The 14,610-nt window shown below is 43.9% G+C and overlaps 1 protein-coding gene across 3 annotated transcripts in view; it reads left to right on the plus strand.

Annotated features, from left to right (window-relative positions):
• The window catches only part of tnrc18 (trinucleotide repeat containing 18), a 45,581-nt gene that overhangs the window by 17,164 nt on the left and 13,807 nt on the right, over positions 1-14,610 (plus strand). For 2 of the 3 annotated variants that reach the window (XM_087809048.1, XM_087809050.1), the window contains exons 4-17: positions 2,644-2,748; positions 3,325-4,812; positions 8,332-8,419; positions 8,540-8,751; positions 9,463-9,609; positions 10,183-10,364; positions 10,732-11,128; positions 11,418-12,305; positions 12,384-12,529; positions 12,612-12,748; positions 12,807-12,914; positions 12,988-13,159; positions 13,223-13,517; positions 14,099-14,311. In XM_087809048.1, the coding sequence (XP_087665174.1) occupies positions 2,644-2,748; positions 3,325-4,812; positions 8,332-8,419; positions 8,540-8,751; positions 9,463-9,609; positions 10,183-10,364; positions 10,732-11,128; positions 11,418-12,305; positions 12,384-12,529; positions 12,612-12,748; positions 12,807-12,914; positions 12,988-13,159; positions 13,223-13,517; positions 14,099-14,311 (4,578 nt within the window). The remainder of the gene's footprint in view (positions 1-2,643; positions 2,749-3,324; positions 4,813-8,331; positions 8,420-8,539; positions 8,752-9,462; positions 9,610-10,182; positions 10,365-10,731; positions 11,129-11,417; positions 12,306-12,383; positions 12,530-12,611; positions 12,749-12,806; positions 12,915-12,987; positions 13,160-13,222; positions 13,518-14,098; positions 14,312-14,610) is intronic. The other variant, XM_087809049.1, reaches the window with a different exon arrangement.

The raw sequence follows: 14,610 nt of genomic DNA on the forward strand, positions 1-14,610 counted from the left end.
AGCGTGACACATATCTGGTTCTGCTTTCCGTGGATTGTAAATCAGATCATGTGTGTGATTAGATCTTTGACCCGGACCATCTCACTTTCACGTCTATTGATTCAAGGACGAATTAGACTCTGCCTCTTTTGACAGATGTGTTTTTGTTAACTTAAACCTCCCATCTCTCTTTGTGACTTAATAAGGGCGCGAGTATAATTGACAAACGGATTTCGGACACTCAAATTAAAAGTTTAATCTGTGTCTGACTTGAGAAGCCCACCCTCTTTGAGCGAAGAAGCCAAAGACTTTTTCTTGGCCGGGTTATGAATAGAATCCTTGACGGAGGTTCTTAATGACGGCTGGCTGGCTTTAATAGCCGCAGCACTTACTAAAGCAGGAAACATTTCCAGCTGCTGCTAAGGAGGCCGACTCTGAACGTGCCAGCGATGCTCAGGAAGTGACTATTAAAGCTGTGTGAGATTGCGGTGAGCTGTTTGCTGTGGTTGAAATGGGCTTTGCTTAAAAACTTACCCTATCCCGATGCACTCTCTCACTTCTCTCATGTTCCCGCCTCTCGCAGGCGTGCCCACACACACACATTTGTACATCGGCTCAACGTCTCGGATTGACGCCGGCTCTTTTGATATTTCTGGAAACTGCTTCGGTTGGGTTGGTTGAGAATGTGTCACCTCTTTTAGCCAGACGACACCAGTTTTGCGGTTTTAAAGATGACAACATACCTGCATTTTTCTTCATGATAGACGCATATGGATCACTTTTGTTCAGAACTTTGTGTAACATGTTTCACTTTAATTAAGCTAAAACATGACTGAAGTTACAATATACAATACAGTTACAATATACGTCATGAGGAGAAAGCCTTAGTTAAAATGAATAGGTCATATATTAATTGCTAGGTCAGAAGTCAATAAGTAATTCACTAATATAAATCAGTAATGTAAAGATTAGTGAGTAGGATAGTCACATAATAAAAGCAATGCACTCGTCAGCCGTACCATAAGAGAAATGATACTGGATCCATACCTCGATCTTCTTCAATCTAGATGAAAGTTTTGTACAGTAAATTATGCTAGTTGACAACACAACAACAACATCAACAGTAAATCTTTTAATGAAATTGTTTCCTATCAGTAAAGTATATGTACATGAGAGGATTTCAAGGTTATTAAGCCAGACACAAACATCAGGGCTACGTAATGAATCATAATTTTAATCAAGATAATGTCATACATTCTATATATAAAAGACTGTCTGTCTGATGAAGATCCCATGTAGGAAGGACCATATATAGACGCATAAACTGAAGATTAATAAAAGTGTATGAGCCTCTCAAGTCTCATGCATATATTTCAGGTGTTTCAATCAATTTGAGTTGCTAAGGAAGTGCCTCAAAGACACACTAACGAATGATGGTAAATAAATTATTTTTATTTTGTACGAATGTATGTGTAGTTTCGCAGATCAGATCCCTGATGATAACCAGACATTAAAATTATAGATGGATGGATGGATAGATAAAACTTTATTGTTCCCTCTGGAGGTATACTGTATATGGGCAGGTTGAAAATAAAAGTAACATCCGGTCAGTAAACAGTGAGGCTAGCTAATGGATAGAATGAGATAGCTAATACTATGCATTTCGCATCATTAGCCAATGTTAGCCAAAAGCATTTTTACCTAAAGTACCACAGAGTTTAAACTCTGAACTTACCATCATAATATTTGTTGGGAGGGTTCTGTTCATGCTGCTGCTAGTGCTATTAAAACCAAACGTGCACCAAATGGATCTGTATTTTTCCGACTTGTTTCTGCAAGTTCCTTGCTGGATTTATTTGTTTATCCCTGAGATTGACACATTTTAGTTTTTGAACTTTTTTTTATGTTCTATCGGCCCAGACTAGTTGGCACTCAATTCTTTAATCGAAGCTTCTTTTCTAGCAGGCAGCATATAATGTATTTTTTTTTTAAATGATTTACAGATTTATGTGCAATCAAAAAAGTGGAACTAACAAAGCAGTGAAGTGGTTTTATCAGGGACTCTTCCAGCAGTTTCACATTGCGGTTCTTCTTCAATGGGGCTGATGTAGCAAGTTTGGAAGGAGACATCTAACCAAAAATGTTCTGCACTTCATAACTGCATGGCATATTATGAGGCTACTTGTATCCGGGAACAGTGTATATTAATGCTTGAATCAATAATTGGTTTAGTGTTTTGTGTTTTTTTAAATTTTAGTCAGAACCCTGACTTAACAGCTCGAAATATACATGTCATTATGCAACATTTGACTGAAACATTTAGTCCATGGATGGTTTAGTTACACAAAAAGTAGATGATGGGTTAATTAAATAACTATTGGAGTAGATCATACATTTAATTTCAAATGGTATTCAAAATTATTTCAAAGTTTTACATTGAAAAAAATAAATAAACCCTGCTCCCCCAACCAGGAATCTGTGCAACAGTATTCTAGTTTGTATTTTACAACCTTAGATGAACAACTTAACAAGAGCTTATTTGAGTCACTACATTAATTCTTCCAACCCCACAGTTGTGATTGTTCACAGTTTGTGTTTTCTTTCATGTTTATATGAACAAATCTGTTTATAACATTGTAACTAATTGATGTGTTCTGTCTCCAGGGTTCCCTCCCCTGCCAGGCAGCTTATACTCCAGCCCCTATCTGTCCCTGGGGCACCTTGACCCGCCATCGCTCCCCCAGCACCCTCTGTACGACGCTCATAAAGGTCAGTAGTTGGTACAGGCACAGCCAGCAATCTAAATGAATGTAGGGAATCTTGCCTCTCAGTCTGTCATCCATCGCTGCCAGCAGGATGTATCAGAATTAATTATAGTGACAGCAAGACATTTTCTGTCCAGCTGGACTTCGTCCAAACACCAGTTTTGACCTTAATTTTCTTCAGTTTATCTTTATTAAGTGCATTTTTGACTCGTGGTATATGAAGTGTTTCAACATGGATTGAGAAACTTTCAGAACGATAAAGATCAGACAGAAATAATGGATTGATTTTGTGTAATCGTCTGAGTAGTTACAGTAAATGGTCTAGAAAATGGTTAGTTTGTCAGAGTGAGCTTCAGAGCTGTGTGTATTTGCTTTTTATTGACCATTTTTACCACAAACGGTCTGTCCTTACATGCTGCCACATTTGACTGAAAGTCATAAACATGTGGTGATTGGTGTTTTTCTTTCCCATATGTCAAAAGAAGTTTTAATGTTTTGGACTAAATATGCTGCACTTCTTGCACATTCAGTGTTACTTTCGCCTCCAAATAGATTTTGATTCCTGCTTGTGTGTTTCCAGAGAACTTTTACCTGTCCTCCTCCATGAGTCAGTCGCTCCACCATCCGTCTGGTCCCCTCACGCCCCACTCCAGCTCGACGCCACCCCAGAGGACATCTCGAGAGGCGGCGCGGGACCGACCCTGCAGGGGTGAGAGGGAACGAGAGCGATCGAGGGAGGAGCCGCGGCCTCGCAGCGTGGTGGACCTGACCCAGGACGGGAGGAGCGAGGAGGACCGCCGAGCTCGGAGCAGCGACCGGGATAAGGAGCGAGATTCCGAGAGAGAGTGGGCCTTCCAGCCTCACTCGCACCACCAACAGAAATCCCACTCTTCCACCGGTGACCATAGATCCAGACCCTCGCCAACGCTACATTCTTTTCCTCCTGGTGGGGTCATGAGCAGGTTTCTTGGACCGGAATCGGAGCGGGGCTCACGGGAGGAGGACGGCAGCTACAGACCCCAACATACCTCACAGTCTGACCGACACAGGAGAAATGACTCGCTCACGACATCAGCTGGGACTCTTAACGTATCCTACGGCTTCCCCCCGCCGCTCCAGTTGTCCAACCCTCCCCCCACACACCGAGAGCAACGAGTCAGCGCACCGACGTATGTGCCTTCAGTGGAGGTCTATGACGAGCGGGTCGGGCCCATCCAGATCGCATCGCAGGCCCGGGACAATAAACACGGCGAGAAACACAGAGACGGTTACAGGCCGACGGAACACTCTCGGCTCTCTCAATCCAGCGACTCAAGCAATCAAAGAGAGGAAGGCTCGGTTATTTGTAAGCCGAGCCAAGACACGTCTTACCCATCCACCCAGTCTAGAATCAGCCCAGAAGTCCGAGACTTCTCTAAACAATCCCTGAGACTGGGGCTGGAGCCAAAGTGGAACTATGCCACCAATCACATGGCAGCTCTCGCTGCACAACACGGACACACAGTTTCATCCCCACACGGCCAGTCCATGCACCCGCAGATCCCCCACTCCCCTCACGCAGCCCATCGGTCAAACGGCAACTCGCATAACCATTCGCCCCAAACACAAGCCCCTGCACACGGACGTGCAGAAGGCAGCAAACGTTACCTGAGTCAGTCCTCACTTCACAAGTCCGAGCAGGGAGCCCCCACGGATAAAACCGAGGTGTCGGCCATGCAAAGTCTGATCAAATACAGTGGGAAATTTGGGGCCGAAGACCCCGGGTCCTCCAGGCACACAGCGGAGACTCGGGGTCCTTTTGGCGGCCTCGGTAATATGGCCGACGCTGAGAAGGAGAGGGAGAAACTCACGGTGGGCGCCTCGGTGAGGATTCTTCCACAGCTAAAGAGGGAGCAGGAGAGACCGGAGAGCGCCCGGTCGTTTGGTCGGGAAGGCGAGGGAGAGGTTCGCCACCCTCCTGTTGGGATTGCAGTGGCAGTGGCCCGCCAGAGGGACAGCAGCAGCACCAGCAAACAGAGCAGTGGACCCTCAGAAACACAGAGGTCGCTGCTGCAAACTACTATTAAAGGTAATGATCCACAGGATTTTTCAAACATGGAGGGCTGGACAAAATGATTATTAAATATCGCTAAATAGCTTTGGATTGGATAGGTTGCATTTGTTTGTTTGCGGTAAAGAGTTGGATATGTGACCAAATGGTATTTGAGGTGTGGCTGAAACCTGTCAGTCATTGTTGCGCAACTCTTACTAAAGCCAGAGAGTCTATCTGGTATGCTGCCATTGACTATAATAAAGAACTTCTGACATTTTCAAATCTTAAGACTGAGAAGAAGCCTTAACTTTTGGAGGGCATTGTGTACTTGAATTTATTCACGTCTCTCATTTCCTGGAAGACGGCCAGTAAAATTGTAGACAAGTGAACATGTTTAAAACAAAGTGCCCTTGTGTGGAACTTCATCCATTCCCAACAAAATACTTTAAGGCTTTTAAAAGTTTGGCTTGTTGTTATGGTTCCTCTGGAGGGATCTAAGATTAAAATAAGATTTGCTTAAAAGGGCACTGACTGGGACCTTTTAAAATGTTTCCAGTCAAGGTCTGTGCGGCATGTAATGTATTCACTCTCTTAAGCGTCTTCACTAATACGCCGTCTTACCACAGTGACTTTACTCACAATGAAAACTCCTGGGACTGCAGAGGCTCTTTGCTAAATGAATTATGCGTCGCTTATCTCGCTTCCCATGAATAGTGGGCAGCGATCTTCATTTTATATCTCATATTTTCACAGTTGAGGTTGACTCCGAGGTGTTCATGCGTGTAACGTGATTGAAATGTCCCCTGTCTTTGAATGGCTAATTATGCTAAGGGGTGTATTTTGATGTGAGGGTCTTTTGTTTGAGCGTCTTTTCGGGAATCCTGCTGGCTGCACCGTGTCACAATTCCTGCATAGCAAAATAGTGGGCTCATTCACGCTCGCCAAGGTCATTCAACTTCTCTCTGTCCTTCTGTCTTGTTTCTGTTTTTCTCTCGCTGTCAGCCTGCCTAAAGCTTCTCTGCATCTTTGCCTATTCACTCCATCTCCCTCCCCGCCCTGCACCTCTCTGAGAAAACTGGAGGCTCCTTCCTCGTCCCACCTCTGCCCCCCTGCTCTGTTCTTTAACTCTATCTCTTCCACCTTTCCGCCAACACTCCCCTGCACTTTCCATCTTTGAACAGATTAGAGCTAAAAGCGACAAACAAGACTGAAATCACAATGAGAACATAGTTTTGTTGCTAAGCAATGATCAGTCCAGAGAGCTGGTGTGTGTGTCTTTGCGAGAATATTTGTGTGTGTGTTTTCTTGCTTGATGAGAGGCTGTTTACTTCCTCTCCGCCGTCAGTGGAAACATAAACACAAAGTCAAGGCTCATATAGCGGGTTAAGTATGTAATTAATCACAAGGCAACAGGTTTTAATCCCCTTTGACTTCATTCTTTTCATTTAGCGAGACGGCGTAGATTGTTGCTCTTAATGCAGCTTTGATTTCATGTTCTTCACAGTAACTCGGTTCTCTAAGGAGTGTGATGTCTTTAAATCACTGATCAATTATTCTAGACACTAGAATTCAACAACAACTGCACGTGTTCAACGCATGCAACCCAACAACAATACAACCCATGATGTACAAAGACTGTACAACAGCTACTCATGACCCAATGGTTGCTACAACGTTAAGTTGTGTGAAATAATATTATATAACTAATAACTTAAAAAACCAACCATATCTATGTGGTGCAATGAAAAAACCTCTTGTAAGAAGAAACGAGTAAAACTGTAAGACTGATCATGTTTTCAGTGTAAACTAATCCTTTTATTTCTTGTTTTACATTTTCTTCATAACTTTTATTCTATGAATTATGAAGTGCAGTTCCAGAATGGTTGTAGTTGCGGTGCAGGTCAAGTGGTGTTGTAAAGTTGAAGTTGTTATCCCAGAACTAAAAAGAACTAAGTGTCTAATATTAGCAACATGTAGTGCAGTAGCCACACATCTGTTCTTTAATTATAAACCTAAAATAACATCTTCCCATGAAAAATAGTATAAGGTTTTATCACATTATTCTGAGGGAAATTAATATCATAAATAAAATATGTGTTACTCGAAATAGGTGACCAGTAATGCATTTAAATTCCAGACTGACATATTGAATTAATTTAACAAAGAAGGGTACAACTCGAATGACAGATCTACAAAGATGAAGAATGGCACATTGTACCTCCTGCTTGACTGAATAAATGTGCTGAAAAAAAAGGCTGACGTGACACGCACTGCTTGGTCGACAGCTGTCTTTTAGTGTGATGTAAAGATTTAAAAAGGATGGAAGAGAGAAAAGAGACGGTAGTTGCGTGCAACTCAAATGGCAAAGATCCCTGATGCAGAAACAAGTGGGGCAGGCTCCCTGTAACCTTGGTAACTGTCCAGAAACCTTTCCTGCGGAGCATGTCAAGGGTTGTATAAGTCCCCCGTCCCTCTGTATACACACTCCTTGAGTAGGATGGACTTTTTGCGTCCCGCCTCAGATGCTCAGGGATTTACAGTCGGCTTGGATGAAATGTGAGCGGCTAATCGTGTCGCTTCATTCTTGCAGGTTGCTGGTTTAGTTCCGTCAAGAGTTCAGAGTGTGCTCATGAGCAGTATTGCAGTGGGAAACCAGCGTGTCTCCTGTGGCAGTAGTCTAATAACTGATAAGAAGTGACACAGTGTGTGCATTCCTGCGCTCTCTGCACACTGTTCCTTATGCAGCTTGTATTTTTAGCACCTCTCATTTTTCTTTCTTGGTCGTCTGTAGATGACACTGTGTCATGTGTTTGTTCTGCTGCCACTTTTTTCTCAGCCTTTTTTCTTCTTTACTTCTGTTTTTTCTCAAACTTTCTTGTGCACTGCTTATCAAGGACATAGAAGTATATAAAGAAGTCTTTTTTTTTTAACTTTACCACCATTAAGCATCAATGCAGGGGTGTGTATTGGCAAGACTCGATACGGTGTGTATCATGATACAAGAGCAAATATTTAATATATTCCTGATACTTGACTCTAGCGATGCAGAATTTACAGACCGCATGACTCGTTAAAAAAAGAAAATTCCAAACGTGTCCAAATATCTGCTCTAAAAACTGATGGAGTCGACTGTATCCTCTCGTCCTCAGTCATTGCAGGGATCTCTTTACTTGTGACACAAAACAACTTGAATTTATTCAAATGTAAACCATGAAATGAACTAGAAAAGCTTATTTCTTACACCCCTAGTGGCTAGTGCCATTAAGCATCCTGTTCATATTTTTCACTTTAAAATCTAGCTGCACATGCATGCACTGTGAGGAGAAAGTTTGACACAAAAGACATCACTTGCAGTGAAGTGAAGCAGACACTTGACATTCTCGACCTGTTGAAAAGGGTTCAATTTGTTGACCCCATGATCCTTAAATGTCCCTTACTTGGTCCCTCTCTTTGTTAAAGCAGCTTTGTGTGATTTAAGTGTTGCTTGTTGTGATCTTTAGAAGGATTTAATTCACGTTTACAAGCAATCTTGTTGTCTCTCTGTTCCCCCCACAGATGAGGAGCGGGCAGAAGACCGGCGGCGCCATCACCACGAAGACAGACTGGTTGCTAGTCGACTAGAACGCGAGGAGAAAGTGCTCAGGTGGGATTTAGTGCCCTTTCATTATTTTATACCATCAATGTACAACCATAGTAAAAAACAAAAAATCTAGTTAAACCCTGCCTTGATTCAAACTTAAACCTTCCTCGACTCTCCTATCAGGGGGACCAAAGAACTAGACTTCCCACAGATGCACCCTCCCCCACTATCAAGCGGCCTGACCCCCAGCATGATGACAACCAGCCTCATGACCCCAAACCTCATGGTAACAGGAGGGGCAGGTCGCTGGCATCCTGACCATTCACCTCTGACCTCCCACCCCTGGATGCCCCGTCCTGGAGCACCACCAGTTTGGCTCCCAAGCTCCCCGTACAGTAAGTCACTCCAAATGTTCCGATATTCCACAGATCATTCTCTTAACAAACAGGTCTTGGTACAATAATAAACACAGAAGGCAAGACAACAGCGTTGATCACAGCAATGGTTGATACAACAATGGTTGATGAATTAAATACATTAACTGTTTAGATTCACAGGTTGACGACACATTGAGTTCTTGTGCGCAGAGCAACCATGTGCAAGTTATAGAAGGACTGTTGCAACTATTGCAACAGTAACACAACAGTACCAAAAATAAATTTCACAAAAAATGATACAACTACAGTTGAGTTAGTTACACACCAACACTTCTGTAGTTTCTGGATCTCAAAGACAAATATGTGTGTGAGTCAATGTAGGCAAGATTCATGTCCACAATCTCTTCTTGCTGTCATTGCAACACACATTCCTGGACTTGTGGCCCACATTCTACCGATTTTGTCCAGAAATAACAAGAGAGGGTCACACAGTTTACACACACAATATCCAAAAACACACAGGCACAGAGATCCCAAAGGTCCCGCTGTCTAGACACTGAAGGAAATCCAAACAAAAATCCTCTAAAGCTAAATTCTGTGTTTCTTTCCGGAAGAAATGTAGCGTAGTTGCTTTAAAGATTGGATTATTACAAGATGTTGGTTTGAGAAAATGTCTTTTTTAACATTCTTTCTCACCCGTCTCTTTGTTTACACCCTCTTTGCATACAGGCCTCGGTCCTTCTCCCCTTCATCAAACCCTCCCCCCAGGCTACCCACCCACTCTGCCAGGCTCCATACCCCCTCCCTACCAATTTGCCAGAGACCCACAATCTGGACAGCTAATTGTCATCCCATCCGAACACCTGCAACACTATGGTATATAAGCTTTCTGTGAATCATTTGCTTACAGCAGGAGACAATCATTTGTTATAATTAGTTACATTCCTTTAATCTATCCAGTCATGAATAATAAGTAACATAGCAAAAAGGTTGTTGGTTCGCTTTGAGGTCGGAAGGGAGCATACTTGTGACCTTTTTGTGTGAAGTTGGTATGTTGTCCCCATGAATTAATCATTATTATCAACTGGTGTGCTTGATAGCTTAGTTTTAATTTTAAAATAAACCTTCCAATGTAATCAATCTCAATGTAATGGATATCATCTGCGTCGGAGTGGTGAAATTATTTGATGTAAAAAAAATGAAGCTTTTTGCATCAAGTCTGATCTGTGTCTTAATGTTTCCTGCATCATTAAAAAAAAAAGTTGAAATGGGAACTGTTTTTATAGAATTGGCCTCATTTATTCTGCCCCAAATGAAGACCAGAGAGCATGAAATGAACCCCTTAATAGTATGACGTAATATTAAAACTAATAGAGGCAGTGACGGACCACTTGAACCCTACGTTTATAAATATCATAATGACAATTACCCTTGTTGTCTTTTTTTCAGGGGGTGACGTCCTGGACCGCGGAGCCCCGGTGTGGTCGGGCATGTACAGCACAGGGAGCTCTCTACAGCACGCAGCTCAGCTCCAGCTTCTCTCTCAGCAACAGATGTTCCGGCAACAGGAGCTGCTGATGATCCAGCAGCACACAGCTCAAGTACTGGAGCTTCAGAGGAACGCTCATCTGGTCCGTTTGTTTTTAAAAACACACGCTTGTGCAAATGTATGAACTTCACTTAAAACCAGAAGAGTTAATGAAGTTTTCAGGGGAAAAGGCACAGACATTAAAGCAAACTATCTAATCTACCAATATGTTTTTATGTGTTTTAAAGTAAACACATTCTTTTTCATATCACACTCTGTTGACATTTGGCTCTGCGTGCCAACTGTTGTGGCGATGAGATTGGATAATGTGTATTTTTCTGCATCACTGCACATGATTATGAAGTCTCGGCGACACACAGTGAGCAGGCTCGGAATATAACTAACAGACGACATGAGGTTGTTTTCTACTACCGTTTTATTAAACCAACTCGTGACTCATTTTCTTTCAGGAGCATCTAAAGGCCAGCGAGCAGCGGGCCGACCTGGAAGACAAATCAGACAAACGAAACTCGGACCCAAAAGCTCGGCTCTGCTACATATCCTCTCCCTCGCCCGTGCTGCATCCTCGCAAACCCACGCCTCCCTCTCGCTCGCCAACCCCTTCCACATCGTCCCTCACTCCGTTGGCTCCACTCCGCTCTCCGGTGACCACCTTAAAGTCAGAAGAAGTGGGGTCCCATGTGTCACACCCACCGACGCCTCTACCTCACCCACCTTCCCCTCGCTCAGCGTCGCCACCGCCGTCCTCCCCCCGGCGACCCAAGCAAGAGGCAGCTCAAGAAGGAGAGGTGGCGAGGAGGGAGCAGAGACAGAAGCATCCGGCAGCTTTTCAGGGCGCCTATCCTGGTGAGTCCACCAAAATATCTGTGGATATCAACATTTATGAATATGTATAGTATACAGTGTGAATGTATATTATTCTATATATTGTTATATTCTTTTATATTTATGTTTATAAGGATATTTATGTTGTATAACTTTATTAATTTGCTAGTATAATTAAAAAACGAAAAAGATGTATATTTGTTATGTTCTCTTTTAGTCTTCATTTTTGATGTACAAATGACATATTTTATAGAACAATACATTCAAAATTAAATTCACTAATGCTCTCTCAAATTCTCTGTGCTTTCAGACCTCCCTCCCGTTTACCCGTACGACTCCATCACGGCTCCTTTTGGATCCTTCCCTCCTTATCACCTGCCAACAGCACCGGCAGCCAACACTGACATTATCCCAGCACTCCGCCCTCACTCTTTGTCGTCACCTTTACCGCCAACTCAACTCCATTTACGACACTTGGATGCAGACTCCAAGCCACAAAAAATCGAGTCAAGCAAAACAGGCTCTTGTCTTAAGCAGGAACCCGGATTGGAAAGACATGGGTTGGATCTGTCTTCGGAACCTCTGCGTCCTCTTCGTCGAAGCTGCAGCCCTGTTATAGTCGACTCGGAGGTGGAGGGTTTGAAGCCGCTTCACCTTAGTGTCTCGAGCACGCCACTGCCTCACGATGAGAGAATGGAAGAAGGCTCTAAGGACAAGAAGGATGGCGGTCAAATCAAAGTGGAGTCGCTGTCCTACCAGTGTCAGGAAGCGTATTCAACTGTGCTCACTGACACTAAGACTGCGGTCACCAACCAGCCAGACACGACTCTATGCCCACAAGAGTGTCAGGACACGGCTCAACTGTGTCGGGCGCTGGAGCGCAGGTCCAGTATTTTATGTGAACCACAACGGCCAGCCAGCCCAAAGAACTCCGAGACCGCTAGTGTCACAGAAACGGCCTACCCAACATCAGACTCTCCACTTTCTCTGGTGGTCCCCAGAGAAGATCCCATGGCAGGGTTGCTTGCTCTGCTGACGGCGAGCGAAATGGCTGAGGCAAGCTTCAGAAACCAGATCACAGATGGAGACCAGAACTCCTCTCTGGCCATCAACTGCAGCCTGGCGGGTCCTCTGGAGCTGGTGGCGCTAGAGGGGATGGCCATGCTCAGCCAAGTGGTCCAGCAAGAGATGGAGGAAGGTGAGTTGAATAAATCTCCTCAAAGACACTCAAAGAATGTGTTTACATATTGTTTGATTTTGTCTGTTTTCTGCCTAGATCATTCTCTGGACGGTCTTGATTTTCTACTGGAAGCCAGCAAACAGATTCTCTTAGAGGCTATAGAGCAGCAGTCTCACATCGACCTGCCACGGACCCTTGACCCCAACAAGAAGTACAGCTGGAGGCAAAAGAAAGAGGGGCAGGTACGATGGCGTCCACTGATGTGATGGTCGACCCACGAGTGGCTCACTTGTGCACATTGAGACGGTTTCTCTCTTATCACAGCAGATGTTCAGCAAGCTGTCCGTGGACGTGCTGGACGCAGAGGAGGTGGAGTACCGGGTCCACCTGGCCGAGCTGCAGCGGATGTACAAAGAGAAGCAGAGGGAGCTGAGCCGCCTGCAGAGACGCAGAGACAAACAGTGAGTGTGTCCATGTCCACAAGCACGACAGAAGCTCTAAAGCGTGTATCTGTGTCAGTGAGCGACAGGATGACGAGAGGCGGAGCTTGACCAGGCGTGGCAGAGGGCGACCACGGAAAAGGAAGCACCTGACGACACCCACCAAACTGGACAGTCGACCTGGAAAGTCAGTCCACGGTCAATGTGTCTGAAAAGTCTTATCTGTTATGAAACACTGACGCCATCATTTTGTGATTCAGGCTGAGTAGATCAGTGCAATACTCTGAGGACTCTGAAAACGGGGAGGGGCTAAAGAAGAAGTTTCGGGCTTGCAGAGAAGAAGAGGAGATGGAGAGTGGCGTGAAATTAAAAAAGAAAAAAAAGAAGAGGAGTTGGAATGATCAAGAAGCCTCCACTAGTCACGCTCTAGAGGTCAGTAACTGAATGATCCCCACATTGTTTTCGTTGATCTGACGAGTGTTGTGATTCTTCCAGGGCTTGAAGTCCAAACGCGGCCACATGAGCGAGCAGGAGCAGCTGGCCTCGGACCTCAGCAGGGCGCTCTCCCTCTCACAGCTCTGCTCCCTGGGGGCGCCTCGGAAACTCTCCTCCAGCTCCAAAGGAGACCGACCAAAGGAGAAGTCGCGAGAGCGCAGCGTCCACGTGTCGACGAAGGGAGGGAAAAACAGGACGAAGACCTCCACCTCTGACGCTGGCCAGAAGTCGAAGGGTCAGAAGAAGGCAGCGGTGTTCTCTCCCACAAGATCGGAGTTTAGCAGCTGCTCCAACAGTGAGTACCTCGAGCCCTGACCAATGATTCTGATGTCAGACGAGTCAGACATGTTTCATATGTTGAAATAATCAAAAAAAATATATCAGGTATTTCCATTTCAGTTACCAATATATTGGTAAAGGAATTAATAGAACTGTATACACAAAATATATATTCATGTATATAATCTATATTTCCACTGTTGCCAAATACTATAGTTTAAACAACACAAAATGTGAGAAGAAAAAACTTTTAAAAATGTAAACTTGACACTTGACTTGAAACTTATAATCAAATATTATATATATTGTAAAGGCATTTTAAATTTTACTAAAAATTATTTAATATTCCATATTTGTTTATGTTAACTACTCCTATAGTTTAATTTAACATTTGGATTCAGCTGTGATTAGAATTAAATAAGTTATTAGTCAAGGAAGTTTCAGGTCATATTTCAAATTAAAATGGTTGTAAGCGAAAAGCATGTCAAAGCTTGAACCCTTATTTTTTAATATTTCCAGTCTAGTTCGATTCTTCTTCTTTCCTGTGACATGCTGCCTCAGTTGTGAGAATTCTTAACGGCCCTCTCTCCACGCCAGACTCGGATTCAGAGGAGCACATGGTTCCTCGAGAGGGCTGGTCCTCTCTCTCAGGGGCACGTTCCCATGGCAACCTGAAAAGGAAGCGGCGGTCCGAGCTGTCGCCGACCTCCCGGCTGCCCACCAAGAAGTCTCAGAAGAAGAAACACAAGCACTTATCCCTGCTGCTGGAGGAGGCGGGCCTCAGCTCATCTGACGACTCGTTCGACCAAGGTTACTGACCAAAATCTCTCGGCCTGACCCCAGCTTGGGTCTTTGCTGTTGTTTTTGCTGAGGCAGATATTTTTCCAGACTGTGCTTTAGCTCAACCATCTACCTCTCTTGCCGCTGACTTCTGTGCAAAATTGCCTTTGTTTTTTAAAGAGTTTCTCTATTTCCTGGATTGTAGAATTTGTAAATCGAACATTGTGTGAATTGTGAGGTTTTTTTTCATAAAAGTTGTAATGCAGTTTGGTACCAATATAAGCTTTATTAAAGGTTTTGGAATTGAATGGTACAGAAAGTGACGCGCT

This window comes from Callionymus lyra, chromosome 15, assembly GCF_982586985.1.
Source record: "Callionymus lyra chromosome 15, fCalLyr1.hap1.1, whole genome shotgun sequence".
Lineage (NCBI taxonomy): Eukaryota > Metazoa > Chordata > Actinopteri > Syngnathiformes > Callionymidae > Callionymus > Callionymus lyra.